This window comes from Mirounga leonina, unplaced genomic scaffold, assembly GCF_011800145.1.
Source record: "Mirounga leonina isolate KUSES-001 unplaced genomic scaffold, KU_Mleo_1.0 Mir_174, whole genome shotgun sequence".
NCBI lineage: Eukaryota > Metazoa > Chordata > Mammalia > Carnivora > Phocidae > Mirounga > Mirounga leonina.
Window position 1 is genome coordinate 10,461,408 of NW_023270451.1, and position 21,974 is coordinate 10,483,381.

At 36.5% G+C, this 21,974-nt stretch overlaps 1 protein-coding gene across 1 annotated transcript in view; it reads right to left on the reverse strand.

Moving 5' to 3' along the window:
• The window catches only part of HGF (hepatocyte growth factor), a 74,340-nt gene extending 63,021 nt beyond the window's left edge, over positions 1-11,319 (reverse strand). The window contains exons 1-3 of the mRNA XM_035020459.1: positions 11,178-11,319; positions 10,779-10,940; positions 3,811-3,976 (exon numbers count right to left, since the gene is read on the reverse strand). Of these exons, the coding sequence (XP_034876350.1) occupies positions 3,811-3,976; positions 10,779-10,866 (254 nt within the window). The 5' untranslated portion in view covers positions 10,867-10,940; positions 11,178-11,319. The remainder of the gene's footprint in view (positions 1-3,810; positions 3,977-10,778; positions 10,941-11,177) is intronic.
• Positions 11,320-21,974: the final 10,655 nt, after the last annotated feature.

Here is a 21,974-nt window from a genome sequence, read left to right on the forward strand (position 1 = left end):
ACAAATGATTATATCTGAAATATTGTGATTAATTTCCAAAGTTTGTAATTGTGTAAAGTACATTCTAAAATGACATTTCCTAAAATGCATTAGACAAATCTCCACCCAGGAAATTCTCCTAGCAAAAGGGATCTGAAATCAAATTTTGGAAAGTTTTGCATATTCTATCCCTTCTTGGTGAGTTATAAAGCATGGAAGGTTATTAAAGGCTATGAAAATCTTGCTATCAGATAGATAAGTGTTTATGTAAGGCAATGTTTCCTAAATAGACTTGCTTGCATAGACATTTTTAATTTAAAAAATCTATTAATATCACACTGCATACGCTCTTGATATATCTATCTTGAAGAAAGTTACTAAAATGTGTCACTCCTACAATCATCATTCTTATTGCTAAGTATTATATTGGGTTTTGTTGTTCACTAAAAAAGTCTTTCTAAACAAAATAAACCCTTAACTGAAAATAGTAAATAAAGAACTTGATAAAATTTTCAACATATTAAATGTTACCATGTCTTACAATGTAGAAAATGAAGTGGGAATTCTGACCTGTTTACCTTCCTTTAAGAAATGGTATTAAAACTCCTTCTCACTATGATTGTGCTAATTACAATGTCACCATGAACAAGTATCTAATTAAACAAAATACAGATTTTCTAAGAAAAGGGTTTTTCACTTCTAATCTATAGAATATCTTTTAAGAACACATATTTTTCTTATAATTTTAGATATTCCAAGCTAGTCACTTATTTCTTAATAATTTGCCAAATTTTAAATAATTTTAAATAAGGGGAAATAACTTTTATGAAACATAAAAAATATGTAATAAAATTATTTAAAACATTTTACCTATGATCTAATATTTCTATGTAGTACATTTTATTCTATATTCAAATAACTCCAAAAATTTTATGCATAAACTTTGAGCTTTGATTTACACATCGATAATTTGAAATATCTACCTACAAGAACATCTTACAGCTGAAATCGTAATTAAGAGCAAATCATAAAAGTATATTTTTTCAGCGGTGGCAGATAACTTAAGAGAGGATTGGCTAATGATAGCAATAAGACTTGAGTTTTGATCTAGTGGGCTGTAGCCTTATGCAATACATGTTAAATTCTCTATTACGCTATTGTAGCATGTTGAGGTGTATTAAATGACTTTGAATGCATAGTAATTAGAAAAAGAACACATATTTAAAAAAACTAAACAAACATCTAAAACCAAATTTTAAAGTTACAGTTGCCACTTAACTTCACGTTAAAATAAAGTTGTGTGACACATAGATAACTACTCTTCTATGGATAATATGGCTTTGACATGAGAATGCCTTGGAGGTGACTCATGAGCCCCATCAGGAACATGCAAGATTTGCCTCCGTGAATACACAGGTGATTCCATCTGACAAGTGGGTAACCAAGTTTCCAGTTTGCTGACTTGACTTCACCTTTTTGCTCATTCCATTACAATGTCATACTCTCTCAGAAAAGTGTTTCCTTGAATCACCTTATACCTCCAAATAGACTGGATCCAAACAATAGATTCTAGAGTTGCATCTTCTTTTAAGTTTGACTTTAAGAGTCTTTATCTTATCCTTATTTTAATTATCATATTCCTTTCAATAATTTATTTTGTCTAGTTTTCTAGTTGTTTACATCAGGAAGGCAATTCCAGTACCAGTTACCCAGTCATGGGTGGAGGAAGAAAGCCTCATATTTTCTTCTCTTGAGTCAAGTCATGGAGAGCAACTTCCTGAGGAGCTTAGAATCAAGCATTCTGGTCCTCTTTCCTACCCAGCAAAAAAGAACTTTGATCTCTGTAAAATCAATATTGTTGATACCTTCTCAGGAGATTGTGTTTGAGAATGTTCCAACCCATACCCACTGAATCACAGATGCTTTCACACAGCACTGTTGGTATTTTCCAAGCATTTTTGTATATTTGCCATTGTCTTTCAATGATTCTAGTCCATATAGCAAGCCTGCAAAAAGATCCTTTAATTCATTAAGAATCTAATTTCAGAGAATCACAGTATGTCTGTTCAATTCTGAACAACCAGTGTATTTAGTGATTGCAAACACATGTGCCTATATATTTGGGATAGACAAGTGAGAAGGATGACACATTTCTGAGCAGAAGAATTCTTTTCGTACAAAGGTATTATGCTTGTGGTTTTCTGCACAGGTTGCAATAAGTTTGAAGGCTAAATGTAACTCAACCAGAATACAGTAGGAAAGTATGAAACCTCATATATATGGGATATATAAAGATTTTTAATCATTTCACATGTGTTCCCTAATGCAGCAAAATCATCTTAGTTCCTCCTAAATAAAACATAGGGAAAGGTTTTTGTTTTGTTTTCTAGAGATAAGGCTGACTAATGTGAAAATCAAAAGGTAGTAATACTTTCCTTAATCTTGGATTCAAGAGAGTGTATTTTCAGACTCTGAGTTAAAAATAAATAATAAGATGAGGTTCTCCCATTTCCCTTGCCCCACCTTCCCAAGCCTGTGAGGGAAAATACAATAAATCTAACCTTCTCAATTGTGAGAACATCACCATAAATCTACACAGTTATGATGTTGATTGAGAGTAGTTTTCTCTAGCTTATTTTGGATAATCTGAAGGCAGGAAAGTCAGGAGAAGAAACAGAATTATCATAGGAATATACTTGCAAAATCAATTCCCCACTCCCCTTGCCAGGAAATATCTCCCTGAAAGTGGCAGTTTGACAATAAAAATACTTTCAGAGGAGTTGTAAATGAATAGAAGGGAGATAGTCTGTCCTCCACTACATCTGTCAAGGACCTCCTCTGACCAGGTCCTTTCCCCCAGACCCATAACACTCATTTCTCTGAAAAAGGTAAAATGAGATTAGTCTCGCTTGCCACAGCATTACTAAAATCTGGGTTCACATTACATGTCACTGTTCAAATGCAGTGGAGTAGAATTCTAAACTGACAGGATATCATGCACAGTCCTGTAAAAAATAGAATGAAATAGAGAATAAATGGGTATAAAGTAAATGAGGGGATGGGGATGTTTACAAAGAAGAGTGAGGAAATGCATTTTCTTCTGGCAATTCAGAAAATTATTCAGATGCAACTGTCTCCTGCTTGGCCCCAAACTCCCAAGTTTTATCCTTGGGATCGCGGGCAAAGTAGGAAGGAATTCCCCCCTGTGATGTTGCACAGGGAATTTCAAATGATAAGAAAACCCTCCGTTTGAATCCCCTCATGCCTCTTTGAATTTCTCTGTCACTTTTCACCTAAAACTTCATCATCACTACCCCTAAGTCCTTTTGAACAGCCTTTGCTGCTGACACCAATCCCTCTACTTTTTTATCTAATTCTCTCAACACCTTTTATTTAAATCCCTAGACAATGATGTAAGATGCAGTAAATTCTGGCTCTGGCCCAACTTATATTCTGAAAATTCCTCCACTCCTCTTGCAAGAAAAAAAAAATTACTCTGAATAGAATATTTTAAAATGTTGGCTAAAAGGCAATCTAATGGAATTTTAGTTTCTAAAGTTCAACTGTTCATAAGATGAGAAAACACAAATTCCATAAGCAAGGGCATTCTGGGTTCTAAAAGATATCCATTTATGTTCTCTCCCTTACTCATATTTCCATCAACTGAGGGCTACATTTTCTGTTATAATGAATTAAAACTAAAGTCAAGCTTATACTTTTAAGGGCAAATTACACTGAATACAAAGAAAAAAAAAGAAAAAAAAAACATGACGATAATTAGAAGATGTTATATTTGGAAAGTTATCCTAAGAACAAAATGAAGCAACTTACTTGCAAGTGAATGGAAGTCCTTTATTCCTAATACATCTATTGGCACATTGGTCTGCAGTGTTCATTTTTTTTGTTTTTATCTTCAGTAATGGGTCTTCTTTAATTAGAGTAGTCTTTGCTGACTTTTTGAATTCATGAAGTGTGTTTCTTCTTTTCTTCTGTCCTTCTATTAATAATAATAATTTTTTTAAAAAAAATGGAGGAAAGCTTTTAAGGCTCATATAGAAAAAATGTCCTTAAGGATCATCCACAAGATAGTGATTTTATCTGACAACATACTAGATCTCCAGGGGTTGGGGGTGAAGTGAGGTGGGGATTGATACTCTCAGATAGTTAAGAGCAAGAGAGGAATATTGTAACCAGTGAAGAATAAGTAACTTTGTCATGTAGGGTCACTCATCTACATTCTTTAAAATGAAATATGCTTATAAAAATTAGGACAGAGTTCACTCTACAGAAATAAATGACATGATATTCTCCAAACAGTATGAAAGCAAATGCCCAGGCATATCATATCATGCTCTGTAATTAAATTTGTCATTTCCTTCTACAGTTGGTCCTTATGTAAGTTACAGTATTAATTAGATAAGTCAATTCAATTACATGTGAGAAACTTCTCACTAAAAATGGTTCAGTGGATATAGTCTTCTGGCTCTCTTTAAACTATTTCATATTATTCATATTTTAGCCCTTCTCATTTCCTTCAGAAGTGTTTTCTGTGCTTGGGGGTACTATTTCTTAAGTATCACTGAATTGTTTGTCTTGAAATCAAGCCAAATGCTATAAATCAAATGTATGTAAAACTTCAAGCTTTAATGTAGCAATATCATTTTTCTTCAAGAGAGTATTCTACAAGGCCCCTAGATAGCACGAAGCCTCCTATTAAAAATGTGAAAAACAGAACTAAAACATCCTAAAGGACTTAATCTTACAGATGACTTTAGGGTATCAAGAACTACTTCTTCATTCTTGATGTGCCCAAAGTTACCTAGCTTCTAATGATGGTCACCATCTTCACAATGAGGATCAAAATGTCTAAGAGACTGCACCTATTATACAATAAGGATGGCCATGATTATGCCTCTCCTCTGCCTGCCAGTTCTTTTGAACACCCTTATAACAAAGGCAGTAATAATATATTCATTTTTAAGATATAGAAACCAAGACACAGAGAAAAATTAATTGCCATTTAGCAAACCTCATTTGAAACCCAGCTGCCTCACTTCAGAACCCCCAGCCCCCACTCTTAAACACTCATGATGCCATCTTTTCTCTTTCTTTTTAATTCTAAGTAAGTAGAAATATGGCTTATAAATATTTTCTGAAGATCCGGTTCAGAGCTATCAGTAGAGAAGGAACTTGGATGGTAGAACAGGAAATGCATTCCTGGTCTTTATATGTGGTGAAATGTGCCAAGAAAAGAGAGTGAAAATTTTTATGCAGAAAATTTGGAAATATGGCTAGCAGAGTGAGGTACAAACAATGGCATCATACTCTCAACTTTGCCAGCAACCACTGGCTCCGGTTGGTTTATTAAACATGCAGATGCTATTCATTAATGTCTATCCTAACCTGAAGTCCACAATAAATAAGAGAAAACATGAAGTCCTCTAAATTTCTGGTTCTCTGTAAAACTTCAGAGCACAATCCCCAAAAGACTGGTACTAATTTCTGTAATAATGTTTTCATTTTTAACTTTTCTTTGCCCTAAAAGATGGAATGGCCAGGGTACAACAGATATAATTTAAAAGACATTTTAACATAGAAATACATTCAACCAAATAATCTATCAACATGTTATTTATTGAGTGCGGAGCAAATGCCTTGCATAACATTGGCAGACAGATGATAATTCTGGCAGTCTTACCGACTTGCCAAATGACTTTGTTTAATTACCTGAACTGCTAATATACCAATGACTCAGTCTACAAAATAAAAGTTATATTATATTTGAAGCTATTTAAATTATAATTATTAAGTAAATATTTGGAAATTAATTCAGATAAAAATGTTATAAATATGCAAAGTTTTAGCTTTGCTTTTGAAATTCCATTCTTTAATTTCTGGCATAGAGAAGAAATTGTTATTCTCCCAAGCAAAGAAGTGGTATAATTCTTTTCACATTTTGGTTTCTGCCACAGAACCATGTTAATGGGAGATATGTCTCTGCATTAGGAGTTTCTTCCTTTGACCGTGGTGCACCATTTCTGAAGTGCTGTAAAATGTTTCACAGAATAATAATCATCTGATTTCCTATATAATTTGGAGTATTTCTTAGAAACAAATAGTAGTTTATGGATGCTGAAAATCTATTAAATAAAACTGTTGACTAAAATGGAAGATATATATAGAGATAGATATAGATGTGTGGATTATATATATATATATATTTCTTAAATAAATTCAGTTAACTAAAAATATAGAATTAAAATTGGCCTGATGAATAATGTGTTTATTATACATATCTAAGTGTGAGAGAAGAGCATAAAACTAAATTTTCAAAGTTTGAGGCAAGTATTAAATTCAGATATGTATTTTACTAATTATCAAATTCATTTAACTAAAATGAATTAGTTAAATCTATATAGATATAGATATAGATAGATACAGATAAATTTTAACAGTCTGAGGCAAACATTAAATTCAGATATGTATTTTACTAATTATCAAATAAAAAAACCCCTTGTGGATGCTCTGGTTTCTTGGCTCAATACCATGCACTATGAAGGCAAGTACTGAAGACTACTCTAGAGAAAAGAGGTCTCTGTGGGATTGTTGGTTGTGTTTAACTCTACAGATCCTCAGTTGTCCTATTGAGATGTGTTAATGTGTGGCTATACCTCATAACAGTAGTCTAACTCTTGCTTGCTGATAACTTTTTCCATCACCACCTTTCATCTAAAGATCAAAAAGCATTCAGAAAAGCAAATAAATCTATGATTTCCCTTTACTAGATAATAGATAGGAGTGAAAAGCTTGTATGGGCCTACAGAACTAATCAAAGGCAATGGGAACCAGATATCAGGATTCTCTTTTCACTATTTATTTCTCATGATTTAGAAGCTTTCCTTTATAATTTAGTCATTTCTACTAGGTCAGTAACAAATTACTCAAAAAATGTGAAGTTCAAGCTCGTTGTACATCATGTAATCCAGGCATCTATAAAACTAATTTCTTCTTCAATAAAAGAAAAATTCAAAACAGGAGTCTAAAAGACAGCATGTCAAAATAAAACTCCTTTTCTGAAAATAGTTTCAACTTTTTCTTCCATATGTATTAACAACTGACGATTGTTTTACTGAAAACAGTTAAAAGACCAGCTTAATTTGGGAAGAAACTAAAAAAAAATATATCTTTGGATCAGATTTTTCCCTACTATTTCTTTGTGCGTGACTATTAGTTGAAGTTTATAAACAAAATATTGAAATGAAGTCAAAGGGTGAGAGATCACAGCAACTTTGTCATGCTTTCTTGTACTTTAAACTAGAACTCCTTTCTCCTCTTCTCCCAGTATGGGAAAACATTCTGGAAGCTATATTTCCTGAAGAACCAGAAATCCTTGTTTTAGAATTGAAATCGTTAGGATCTTAGTGAAAACCTACAAACAGAAAGTAGGGTCAAATGTATCAAGGTGCTTGAAGAAAGACACATTTCTCCCTCTGGTCCCCTGGCCTCACACTCATTTCTCTCAGTACCTCATATATTTTCTTCTCTGTATGGACTAACCATTGACTTCAAAGGAAAATCATGCAAGGAAAGGATTTGCAGGGTGTGGAAAGAAGCAGGAATCTGGCTCCACATATTCTGAGAAACCTACCCACATGATTAGTGATTAACAGCTTGAAGTGGCAAGATGTTAAGATGAAAGTACACAAATAATTAATGGAGGGAATGGTTGTGACTGGAGACTTTAACCTTCCCAAAGACAAGAATCATAAATACTAGTTCACAGTTTCATTGCTGTTATCTAGGACTTGGATTTCGTAGTTGGTATTTGAGAAGCAAGCGAAATGATCTCTTCCAAAGAGGTTTACACAATGAAGTGATAGTCGAGGTGGGATTCAGGGCCTCTCTTCTTCACCTTCATTCGGCTTCCTTGTTCAGGATGTCATGGTCACAGATGCCTCCTCCTGGTCTCTTCCCTGACCCTCTGTTTCTGCCAACAATTCTCCCTCCATGCAGCAACCAAAACAACCACACTGAAGTACAACTTAAGTCGGGTCTCTAGACTGACTCTAAAATTTCCAACTGCTTGCTACCCATGATGTTCAGAATAGTTTAGCACAACCATTCATGCTTATGCATGCTACCCTATCTCATTTTTCTAATCACAGGCCATACTACCCCCCCTCAGTTACTCAGTACACCAGTCCCACATGGTTACCTGTCCTCATTCTTTCTCACCTCCATGCCTTTGGCCACTTTGTTTTCCCCTGACTTCGGTATGACCATGCTCCATTTTTTCATACTCAACTTGGGTACCATATTTCCCCCAAATTTCCTAAGCTAGAAATGAACTCTAAACCATAGTATTATAGTATTGCTAACACAGAGATTTTCATATATTACTTAGCAAAATGGATTTTTAAAAGGCAATTTCGGTTGATTTCACTGTTTCTGGCTTCAGTATAAGTAAAAGGAAAAAAAAAAACAGCACATATTTCCTTCTCATAGATTTGGGTAGGACTCTCAGCTCTATCCCCTTACTATGATAAGATAATTGAGTTCGTTAACCTCAATTTCCCCATGTAAGATGAGTTGAATACTGCTAATCTTATTAGAGTTAAATAAGTTCTCTTTTAGAGTTTGGTCCATAACAGTTGCTTAACAAATGTAGGTTTCTTTCTCATTTGTTCATCTTTATATCCCCCCAGGTTCCTGGACATTAGATGCTTACTTAATGCTTCTTTTGTTACAGGAAATTGGATATCTGTTTCCAGTGTAGGTAGAAGTGGATAGGGGGTAATTCTATGTAGACCAACTCCTATAAGGATGGCTTGGATCCACTATATTGCAATAAATGATCCCCATAATACATTCTGCTTATAATTGGTTGTCACCTTATTATAGTATCCACTTCTTTCCTAACATTGTATTCTTTTACACTATGTACAAGTATAGACTCATAGAATAAACCTAAAAGTATAACCAAAGCAATTAACAACAACAAAAAAACTCCAAATGTTCAATGTTAGATGATATTTAAAAAAAGACAAATTTTGTATGTTCTAAGACGACTATCCATGTTCTCCATTTTGGAGAATGTTGTTAAAAAACAACAACAACAACAACAACCACCATCAAAATAAACTTGCCACCCAAACTAAGCCAGACCCTCTTTTGATGACAATTTTAGCATTATCCACTTCAGGAATTATTCACAGCATATCTGTAATTCCCAATTGGCCTCGCCTTGCCTGCCAGCAACTCTTGGGCTGCATTCTCCCTATACTCAGGAAACACAGTCATTTCAACATTAGCCAAAGTGAAATATAATTATGAATGTATATCTCCTGCCAAAACTTCGTAATGTGTGCCAAAAACAAATAGACGTTGTCTATGGTTGATCTACCGTTTTGGGTTTTCCACATTGTGTTTCCTTCGCATTAGCACAGATGATTTCAGGTAACCATATTATACTTCAGACCATCAACATTTGAATTAAAAATGAAAGCCCTCCAAATATTAGCCGTATTTTCAATTTATGCTCAAAATCCCCTAAAATCAGCAATCCTTATGAGAGTTCATTTTAGCATGACACACCTCAAGCATGATGACCTGCCTGATTGAACTAACTTCTTTTTCACCTCTTTGGAAATCGTACCTACATGTTTTCAAACTGGTCCTTCCTGCACACTGTTGTTTTTCACAAGGACCAGTTCACAAAATAGAAGAAGAAAGCCAGGTGGGTCTAATGCTTTACCTTGTCATTTAGCAAAGTCTTGATGTTTTCAACCTGGTATTACATCAGAAACTAGATCAGAGCTCTGATACATTTCATATTTAGCTTATCTCCAAAGATATAGCCAGTCCTCTGGTTTGTGTTATGAAAAGGCCATGTCTACCATGTGGGCATTCGTTCCATTCTTTTATTCCCTTGTGCCTACCCATGGTGCTCACTACCTTCTCCCATTGGCATCTCAGCCACCACAATGATAATACAAACAAATACAGATGTTTCCTCTTGCCCTGATAACAACAGAAAACTTCCCAAAGCAGCAAATGGAATCTCTACACTTCCAGGAAGGTAGTATGAACTCACCAGCAGTTCCTTCCCAACCTGCAAATTCGGAGGAGAAATGGGAGACTGAAAGGAGCCGTTTCCCAGCTTAAATCAGAGTCACAGTTTGTGCCTCCCTTGCCCTGCAGTTTCAAAGGGCAGGCATCCAAACCCAGACAGAATGAGATCTCAGAAGAGAGGCTTTCTCTTTCATTTTTATAACAGGCATATCCCCAGAGTTTAATCTGCCTTCTCCAAATGAAAACCTGTATAAAGTCATCATTTAGCCCTGAAGGTTCACTGCGTGATGTGGGGTAGCAGAATGTCATGGAAAACTATCCCCTGGAAAGAAGGGAGACCCTGCTGTACTGACAGTCACTCTCCCCTCTTCAAGACCAGACCTTCGGTTCAGCTTTAAGCTTGTCCAAACCAGCAAAATTCCAGCCAGTGTTAGCACTTCATTCCTGTCCCACAGTCCACAACTAGGAGGCTAAGGGGGAGCTGGGGCTAGGGTTGGGGTGGAGGACACATTCAGGGGATGTTAATTATCATTGTAAATGCCTTGCAAACAGAAAAAAAGAATATCAAAAGAAAGCACCAAGAGATGTTTAAAAAAAAAAAAAAAAAACCCATGCCACACACAGAGTTAAGAAAGGATGCAGGGGGAAGGGGTAAAGAAGGTGTTAGGGAAAGGGAAGGTTAGCAGGAGAGAGTTAAGACGAATGAGGAAGAAGAAGAGAAGACTAACCTGCATAGGGGATGGCGATGGGAAGCAGAAGGAGATGGAGGAGGACATGCTGCAGGAGCAGGACTGGCAGAAGTTTGGTCCCCCACATGGTGCTGCCGGACGCGCTGGCGGATCCCACTGGACGAGATGCCTGGCTGAGAGAAGCCTGTTCCGACTCAGTGCCTAAAAGAACCAGTCGCCTCTGAGCAGCTTTTTATTGCGATGAGCTAAGTTTGTTGTGTGATTAACTGGAAAGATCTAGGTCTGAACTCCCTCTTATGGTAAGAAACTGTTTAACAACAGCCCTTTACTCTCTTCCACCCCCTTCCTTTCCTCACTAACCTCCCCCCCAACAACACCAAAGAGATCCCAGCTCCCCGCCGCGCCCCCCCCCCAACTCTGCTTAGGAAAGAAACTTACAAAGAGAAGGTCACCTGGCCTGAGGCCAGCTCAATTTGGAAGCTGGAGCTCCAGATCCCTGTGGCTCCTATCCGAGTAGGGAAGGGAGGAGCAAGGCTCAGCCCAATAGCTAAATCAAGGCACAGGCAGAGGACCAATTCGCTAAATTTAAACAGGAAAATACATGTGTTTACATGTCTCTTTGGGAAAAGAGGAAGGGGAAGCAGCAGCAGAAGAAAGCAAAGAGCTGCCTTTCAGACAAGTGCTTTAGCTCCTAATCTGTCTGGTTTCCCTGCTAGAGCAAAGTAGGGACTCAAAACACTAACACAGGTTCCCTGGAGTGAGAGAGACAGTGGGGGGTGGGGGAGACAGGCAAGGAGGCAGAGCCAGGCAGGTCCAGCCCAGGTAAAAAAGAGGGTGTGGTATTGTGGGGTAAAAATAAACGAGCAACACCGACGCCCACCGTGTCAGGTAAGAAAACCGCCCCAGCCCAAAATGCTCAGAGCAGGCAGCTTCTCTCAGCAGCTACACTAAGCTCCGCGATCACCACAGATGTGCCTAAAGTGCATCAGAGAAACTTGTCTGATTTGGGATCTGTGATAAAGTCTGGTCATGCTCTCTCTTAAAATGTCTAAGAGATTAGGATTATCTACAGCCTGTCTCCGACAGATAAATGTAGCTTGGACTCTGTGTCCTTATACCACACGCACACACACGCAGGCATGTATGTCTATATGATGCGCATACCTTCTAAGACTAACTTTCACTGGAAGTCTCTCAATCTGTTTTAATTCATACATAACAAAAGTGCCTCTCTTCTCCACCTCCATCCCTCTGAATGTACCCACCAGCCTCCCAGAATCTAAACGGAGAGATAAAGAGATTGCATGGGGGAGTGGAAGGAGGTGGGGAGGGGGGCGGGAAGACTCATGTCTGCAGAACCTGAGATCATTGCTCAAACCTCTCATTTTACTGACGGGATTGATTTATCTTTGCATCTCCAGGTGATGCTCTGATTACTCGAGGCAAGAGCAGGCTTTATTTTGGATGGCTTTGGGGGGATAGTTCCCAGTGCGTCTCTGAGATGGGTGCAAATAGGAAGCCGCGTCTCTGTCGACCGAGGAAGAGAAAGTGGGCATGATGTGAAAACGACTCTGGGGCGGAGTGCAGCGGTTCAGAGGTGGTGGTGGGCAAAATGAATGCCATCCGCACAGAGCAGCCTTCCCTTCTCCTCCTCCAGCTCCGCCCACCCACCTCCAGAAAACACCCGGGTTAGGACAGCTAGAGAAGTTTGGGATTGAGAGAATTACTTTTGAGGAATCTACTTTATATTACCTTCTCTTACTGTAAATCCTCTTTAATCATCTTCTCCTTAGAAAAACAAAACCGAGCAAACTGAAAAATCATTTGGTGGCCGAGTCTCCCTAGTGTCCCAAGTATCCATTTTACTCTCCTTTTTACTTTCTGGTAGGCTTCTTGGAAAATCTCAACTTCAGTGTATTGCCTGGCCATGTTCCTGAAATGCCCCACACATCTCTTGTGCTTTATTAGGGATTCAAACTCCTTTTTAAAGAAGCTAGATTTTTCTATAAGTAAATACTTACAGGTAAAGAATAAAGGAGACCAGGGGCACCTGGGTGGCTCAGTCGTTAAGCGTCTGCCTTCAGCTCAGGTCATGATCCCAGGGTTCTGGGATCGAGCCCCACATCAGGCTCCCTACTCTGCAGGAAGCCTACTTCTCACTCTCCCACTCCCCCTGCTTGTGTTCCCTCTCTCGCTGTCTCTCTCTCTCTGTCAAATAAAATCTTAAAAAAAAAAAAAAAAGAATAAAGGAGACCAGTCTTTCTATTTGTTTTTAGGGTTGTTTTTTTTTTTTTTCCTCTCTTTCCCTCCCTCCCAGAGAAGGCAGGATCAGGCTGTAAGCGTGATTGCAATTATCATTATAGGCTTGGAGCAAAATTCATCCTAGATAAGAGATTTAGAGCACCGCAAGGAAGTTGAATAAACTTATTTACTAAGTCACACATTTTCACAATTTTTATTGTCACACTAGATACAATAAATGCTTAAACCTGTCTATAATTATATGTTTATATTTCTCTGTTGACAGGTTATTTGATTTCTCTATGTTAAAATGATAGCTCATATGCGTTGAGCTTTCAGGGTATGCTAAGCATTGTGTCAAATGCTCTTTAAAACTTGTCTTATTTAATCCTTACTATAAACTTACATTAAGAAGGAATTATTATAACTCCCATTTTATAGCTGAGGAAACGTAAGTAAATTATTTCTACCCTAAAATAACTCCCACAGATCCCAAAGGAATAAAGATCCAGGTGTGCGACTCGAATAGTTCGTCATACCCCGTAGGATGGAGAAATTTCTGTAAACCCCATGAGAAGAACCACCTGTCTTTTGTTTAAGATTATAATCTCTGAAATAAGCCCAGGATGGAACATATAAGAAATGCTCAACAATAAGCTACAAAATAAACCAATATATAAATAACTTAAAATCTCCCTAAACTACAAAGAAATATGCACGTGAGATAAATTATTAGTTGTGCTATTATTTTACTTTGTTTTGATAACACATGCCCTTTGTTCTTTCTAAATTATAGTAATGATGATTTGCCCATCCCTTGCTCTTACCTTTATACTCTTTAGGTGTTAAACTGTTTGTATAAGTCCCCCAAAATGTGTCTGAAAATTTTTTGATAAAACAGAGAATCTTGTAAGGAGAATTTATAATTGCTAGACCTTGTGTAATTACTTAAATACAGGATGAATACTCATTGCCAATATAATATCATTTTAAATCGATGATAACTTTCAAGTCTCTAGTAAATCATGTAAACTAGATGGAATGAATGGGAAAAATGTACATTATTATACTTCCTGTTTTAAAAAGTTATATCTTCAAAAGCCCCACGTTTTCAAGCACAAGTGATGTTTGCCTTTGTGTAAATGGGGAAGAAGTTGATGTGACTTTGTGCTTTGCAGACCACTGATGAGTTCTGTGCTCTTGGGCTAGTCATTTCATTTGTTAAGTGACTGGTAGCACATGTGTGGTGCCATTCTGTTTGGTGCTTCTACTCCTATGGACTCAATTTAGTCAGATACCTGGTTTCAGATCCCAGCTATCTCACAAAATGTGTCACTAATTGAGAAAATTAATTAAGCTCCTTATATCTGTTTCCCTAACACCAGAATGGGACACTATGTGTCAGGTACTGTGCTAATAAACATCTCAAAGGTATTCTCTCACCTACCAACCCCCCACCCGGAAAAAAAAAGAGATATGTGTATCTAACAGGTATGTATTTCTACTGTCACTGGTTTATAAATAAGGAAACTGAGATTTGGAGGTGGTATGTAACTAACATTCGGTTAAACTGTTAATAAAGTGTGACTCGAAGCCACAGCTGTCCAGGTATGGAGTCGCCACATTAACAGAAATCCAGATTGAGAGATTTCCAACATCCTTCCTAGCTTTAAAATGTGATTATTCTACTGAATACCTTAGTAGTCACCATGCTTTTATACAATTCTTACCTTCCACATCTGAGAAAGAAGCACCTGTGTAATTTTTGGTGTTGCTTATCTTTCCCATGCAACCGTATTTTCTCATTCTTTCCCTCATTTGTTTCACCCTTTAATTGGTAATTTGTCATCTATAGGCCTCACCAGTGAAGAATTCATATTGACTACTTTTAATGTAGGATATACTGCAAAATTCATCGCAATTTGTATTAATTTCCTTTATATAATACAGCTCATCTCAGAGCATGTATATAAAATGTTAGTCAACACATTAATTCACCTTGGCTTAAATCCAAAGTGCAATCATCTGAACGTTTGTGTTCCCCCAAAGCACAAATACTGATATCGTAACCCCCAGAGATGATAGTATTAGAAGGCGGGGGCTTTGGGTGAAGCCCTCATGAACAGGATTAGTGTCTGTAAAAAGAGGCTCCAGAGAGATCTCTTGCTCCTTCCCCCATATGAGGGCACAACAAAGCATTATCTATGAACTAGAAAGCCGGCCCTCACCACACTGAATCTGCTGGTGCCCTGATCTTGAACCTCCAGCCTCCAGAACTATAGATGATAAATTTCTGTTGTTTGTAAGCCAGCCACTCTGTAGCATTTTGTTGTAGCAGCTCAAGTGGACCAAGACATGTGTATCTTTAATAGGAGCTCCTAATGAAGAAGGAATATATACTCCAGGGACAGAAAATGGCTATTGGGTAATTGCTGTACAGAAAACAAAATTAAAAATGTATCTAATGTCTAGCACTGAGTAGTAGTTCAACTAAGCTTTTGATCAGAGAGATAACATTCGTAAATACATGAAGCAGAATCAAAAAACAATATGATACAAGCGGGTGTGATGGCATATTTATTTGAACAATTGTTCAAGAGTGGGTACAGTGATCACGCAAAAGCCTACATCTCTGCGGTCAGTCTGATGGCCTCAAGGCATTTAGGGCTATGTAAACTCAAACTGAGAGTAAGTAAAATTAAAACTGAACTTTAACTTGCGCTTCCTTTGTTCCAAGTACTTAATAGCCAAATGTGTGTGGCTACTAGCTCTCCTAGTGGACAATGCAGATATAGAATATTTCCATCATTGGGGCGCCTGGGTGGCTCAGATGGTTAAGCGTCTGCCTTCGGCTCAGGTCATGATCCCAGGGTCCTGGAATCGAGTCCCGCATCGGGCTCCCTGCTCCTTGGGAGCCTGCTTCTCCCTCTGCCTCTCTCTCTCTCTCTGTCTCTCATGAATAAATAAATAAAAATATTTAAAAAAAAATTAAAAAAAAGAATATTTCCATCATTGCCAAGAGTTCTATTAGATAATGTTGCTCTAGTCTAAGATGGGTGATATAAATGTCATCTAAATGTGATTACAGGCCCAACAAGAAGGGTGCAGCAAGACAATATTAACGATAAAAGAAGATACTAAAGAGTAATCTGTATATTGGTGACATTTAGTTTGAAGTTCCCCCCTTTCGCTCTACTCATATTTTACACAGTTTGAACATGAATAACAGGACTTCAATTACTTTGTCTTTGAACATAAAGTAACTATGACTGAAGACAGCTCATTGTTTGAAGGATAAGTCCAGCACATAGTATGGATGCAAGCACAGAGAAATTGGTCTGAGAAAAACTTTTTAAAATAGGTATTTTTAACAAAACATGTCTTTTAAAAAAAAATTTATTGTTATGTTAATCACCATACATTACATCGTTAGTTTTTGATGTAGTGTTCCATGATTCATTGTTTGTGTATAACACCCAGTTCTAAGGAATCGGATGGAATCTATACTTTCGAGTAGAGGGTCCTGGGAATGTGGCAAGTCTTTGCCTATAACATAAAAAAAAAAAAAAAAAAAAAAAATGACCTGACTGAAAACAATAGACAAGACTTTAGGATGCATTATAGGCATAATGTAAAGTTGTTTTTTTTTTAATTCAACATGGATTAACCACTAAAAAGACTCTAATGTTTACTCAATCAAATCACAGACTCAACCACACTCATGACTTTTGCCACACTCCCAGGAAATCTGTTGCAGAGTTTGTGGTGAGACCACAAAGCAACATCCAGAGAAGCAACAGTAACAGTTAAAGTATGTCATCACAAGGTAGGAATTGTCAAGTGAGTTAAACAACAGGGTTATCTTTTCTCTAGAAATATGTCATATTCACTTCAGCAGAAATCACCATTTTTTTCCATGCTCTTCACTCATGTCTATAAAGCAGTATCATGGCGCATATTAAAAGAAATTCCCCAAAAATCAAAAGGACAGTCCTAACTAGAGCTGTTTCTTGCCTTTGGGGAGTAGAGAAGATAGGCGTTGAGAACACCAGGAAATCTGAGCTAAAACTAAACTCTGTGATGCTGCCTTTCAGTTTTCTTTTCTGAGCCACGAGGGGCCATTCTCTGAATCCAGGGGGCCTAGTTAACTAACACTCATCACCTTACGCTTAGAGGACAGCTTTTATGTATTTCCAGGTGTTGGCTGCTTTGTTAAATCTGCAGTGCCCCCAAACTTATAAAGCCTAAGCATTCCACACCTGGTATGCTGGGCACTGGCAGATTAGTAAAATGTATGAACTTGGGGTATCGATTTCTTTTTTCTGAGTTGAGAATCCAACGAGGATAAAATCATTAGTGTAAGAAAAATGAAATATTCACAATAAGGCCCTTTTCAAAGCAACTGTTTAAGCCATTCATTTAGCATCTTAAAAGCCACATAATAAAAGTGAGGTTTCCCTTTTATTATATGTACATGTTCCATGTTTATTGTGGTCTTGGGGATATCTGAGGGCAACTCCATTTACCAGATGGCACTCAACACCAGGAATTACGTTTCAAACTTGAGAGAAAAAGGCTTCACCTGGTGAGGCACTGCTTTTGTGTGAATGTGTATGTCTATATATGTGTAGGGGTGTGTGTGGGGGGAGGGTTCTTTATAATATAGTATACTATATAGCATCTGGTCTATTGGCCCTACTCATGAATTACTTAGAGAGCTATTTAATGCTATGATAGCATTGTCCCATATAACGTAAGGACCTTGGTAATTTTTTTTTAACGACTAAATTTATATCTAGTTTGTTTGTTAAAAGGCAATATGGTTTGGGGTTTGTTTGTTTTTTTTTTAATCTTACACTTAAATTTCTAATCTATGAGCCTGGGACTCTTCATTCTAAATGGTAGGGAATTTGGCAGACTTCTTACCTCTCTCGAGTTTGGGAGTATTTGTACTCACTGGACTCCTGAGACTTTATAGAGCTAAGGGACTATCAGGTCCATCAGAAACATCACTCTTCTCTAGCCATGTAATGTTGAATATGAGGAGGCAAATTTCATGTTTCTTGAAACTGTCTATATCCCTTAATTAATCTTGCTATACTTATATGCTTTTATAACTCACAATAGTGTTAGGGAAAAAATAGCAAAATTATGGAAATTGCCAAGCTTAAAGGACAGATGAAATATATTGCTCAATGTTTTAATCTAATTCTGAATAAAGAGAGAAAAATGAACTCTAGAATGAACAAAATGTTGTCACCCTGCAACTGTAAAACAGAATTATACCTCATATATTGACTAGATGATGACATTTAGCAGAACACCCACAATGAAGAACACCAGATTATAACTATCTCAAACTTATTTTTTTTTTTGCCCTGATAAAAGGAAAAAATGTTCATAGAGTTTTCTGAATCTCTTTTATGAGATTGGTTGGTTGATTGATTGATTGATCTTTATTTTTATGAGTAAGAGACATTATAGAGCCTTTTCTTCTCAAAGTAAATAAAATAATTTCTTTAGCTATCTCTGTCCATCCCCCAAAGAATATACTTATCCTAGCATTTCTTATGTTTAAAGCTATACTAATATTTTTTCCAGGGTTTTTTTTCCCACTTTCCTCAGAAACAAATTTCCACCGCCCCAAAGGGCTATACTCCTTGTGGTTACTCAGCAGCATCCTAAGAGTTACTTATCAGAAGAAAACATTGTGTCTTGCTTAATTTTTAATTCAGCATTTTTGTACAATACATAACTTTAATGCCCTGTGATTTAACATTTCTCATTATGAGTTTATTTAATTTTCTTAATATATGCAAAGAGATAAAGTCAAGGTCAACTGGTTCAAGCCCTAATTAAAACACTAACTGAGAAAACCTGAACAAATTAATTCACTTTACTCCTCTGAAAAATGATTATAACAAGGGTATAATGGTGATTTATAATTATATTTATTTTAAAATTATTAATTATTGTAATGGTGGCTAGTAGTCATGCAAAGCATGTGGGAAATATTTAGGAACATAATACAATTTTAGTTATTATTATCCTTATTGGTACTGAGATATTTAAGATACTCTTTCGGTCATTTAATATCTCAAACAGAAAATACCTAAATTAAAATGCAAAGTGAAGACATGCTCTTGGCATGATGATATTAGGAAACCCCCTAGTGTTTAACAGCTATTAATTTAAATTCTGTTATTATTTCACAATAAATTTTCAGTGACACTAAATATGAATTTAAATTTTCCAGATGCATCACTGTATTAACTAATGTAGAGAGGCAGAAAAAGTCCCAGAACTCCATGTGATAAAATATTGCTAGTGAAAAATTATATATAAGTTAAATACTTCGATATTTTAAAATGTAAAAATCTGGGGCATGCTAAACTTTGCATTAGCATCTTGCCTGGATTCATGCCATTAAAATAATTTTCTTGATGCTCCTTAAGGGAAATACAGCATCCAGAAACTAATAGTATTTGCGGGGTTTTTTCCATTAAATCAGTTAAAAAAGAGATTGAGTATTGACATGCTCTATCCAAAAAAGAAATCCTTATTGACTCAATTTCTCAATGATAAAATATTAACTTTTTCTTATATCCAAATAATTCAAGCTAGCTCCTCATTTTACATTCAAGTATATAAAGCACACAGTTAAAGATATTGTCCACCTTGCAGTATATAGCAAGTGGTGTCTAGAACATCTTAGTGACTACTAAAAGTAGACTCTGGATAGGCTTTATTAATTTTCCCCTAATATACCCAAAATGTGTGATGTTTGTCTTCAAGCAACGTGACAAGATAGTAGCAAATTTACCATTTAATTTTATGCACATAAACACACATATACATATAGGAATTCATAAACAAAATCTTTTGGTCAAAACCACCAAAAACTACTCTCAAGAACACCAGTTTACCAGGTTGTAGACCGCTAGATTTTTAAGGACCCAAAGTCTGTCAATTTACAAAAGAAGAAATTGAAACTGAAAATAAAAATCTACTTTTCTAGAACTCTCAAAGATCCCCTATTCTCTGACATACATCTTTAGACATTGATTTAAGACAAAACCCAAGATCCGTGTCCATTGACGCTCTACTGAGATTGATTTCAGCTCTAAAAAATACCATTTTAATAATATATAACTTGTAATAGCAAAATTTAGGAGCTATTAACATGCATTGACATTAGAATTTATTATTGATAATTATAACAATACCCAAGAATATATTTATAAGCATATACTAAAATAAATTCTAAATTGATATGTTTAAGTCTTTTGACTTGGAATCTTTTGACTTCAAACAATTAGATATTTCTGTAGCCATACCAAAGCCCTGTAAATTTATGTACAAGTGCTGTGTATTTCCAAAAACCTAAATACACTTTCCTTATATCTTTAATATATTGCTTTATATATCTTTCTATTCATTCATTGATTCAAAACATTTATGGAGCACTCTGCAAGGTACTAAAGATATCACATTGATTTTATATGTTGTGGTAGGCAGAAGAATGGCCCCCCAAAATGCCCCTGTCCCAATTGCTACACCCAATGAATGTTACCTTACATAGCAAAGGGACTTTGCCTAAGTGATTAAGGTTAAAGACTTTGAGGTGGGAGATTATCCTAGGTTATCAAGGTGGACTCTACATCATCCTATGAGTCCTTTAAATCAGAGAACATTCCCCAGCTTCGTTCAGAGAGAACTTGCTTTGATGGCTGAAGAAGGGTCAGAGAAATGCAAATTGCTGACCTTGAAGATAAAGGGAGGGGGCCACAAGTTAAGGAGTGGGGCAGCCTCTTGAGCTGAAAAAGGCAGGAAACAGATTTTCCCTTAGAGTCCCCAGCAGGAACACTGGTAGGCCATCATCTGCATTTTTTCCTAGTGAGACCCATGGCAGACTTCTGACCTACACTAACAAAGATAATAAACTTGCATTGTCTTAAGCCACCAAGTTTGTAGTAGTAATTACAACAACAATAAACATCCATGGATATGTGTTGTCTTAGCTCTCTGAGTAGTTTGTAAACTTGTTAAAGGTAGAAGTTAGGCCTTACCTTTCCTTTTATCTTTCAGATTATCTATTTCTATGCTTTTCACTTAGTAAGAAATCTTGACTGAATGATATAATAAGGGAGTTTTAAAAAAATTATTTATACTGATCAAGTCGTGATGGCAATCTTAACCTCGTAGTGGTTTCTGTCTCGTCCTGCGCAATGGTGCATTAAGTGCCGCCCCAGAGAAGCATTTTGCAATGTGCTGTTTATTCAAGTAATCAGGAGAAAGCACAAAAACTACACTTGACATTGCAGGAAGATTAGCAAACAATAGTGCTGTTTTGAAAGACAGAGATCTGTATCTTTGAAAGGGGAAGTTGCAAAACGGTCTTTTCCTTTATCTGTTCAGATTCCTAAGGAAGGAGGATTTTACAACTAGTATTATCCTTGTTGGAGGCTCTTTTATATGTCTGGCACTCCTCCAGTCCAAGTTTATCTGATACCCTAAGGCTTCCCAGAGGCTCCTCTGGGATGCAAATCCAAAATTCTTGTGCAAAATGTAACTGAAAAATTGATGTAGCAGTGCAAAAAATTTGCCAAATAATTTATTTAAAAGGAGCAGAAAAATAGAGGAATTACACAAAGTCTGTCAACCACAGATGGGTTTTGCTAAAAATCCTGGCCCACATCCTCTAGGACCTGTGGGTGTAAAGTGGGTAACTGTAAGTATTTTTATCCGCCTCCCCCCACCACCGTATTGGCCCATTTACTATTTCTTGGATGACTGTTGTATTTATACATCTTATTACAAACATAAATCATATGTTAAAACCTACTCCAATTCTTGCACCTGCCGGGAAATGACATTAATAATCTTTGAGCGCCCAATGTACTAATAGATATGAGGTCATACAAAGAAATAGGAGACATGCTCTCTCCATCCAAAGTAGAAATTATCTTCTACCAATAAGCCTAACAATGATAA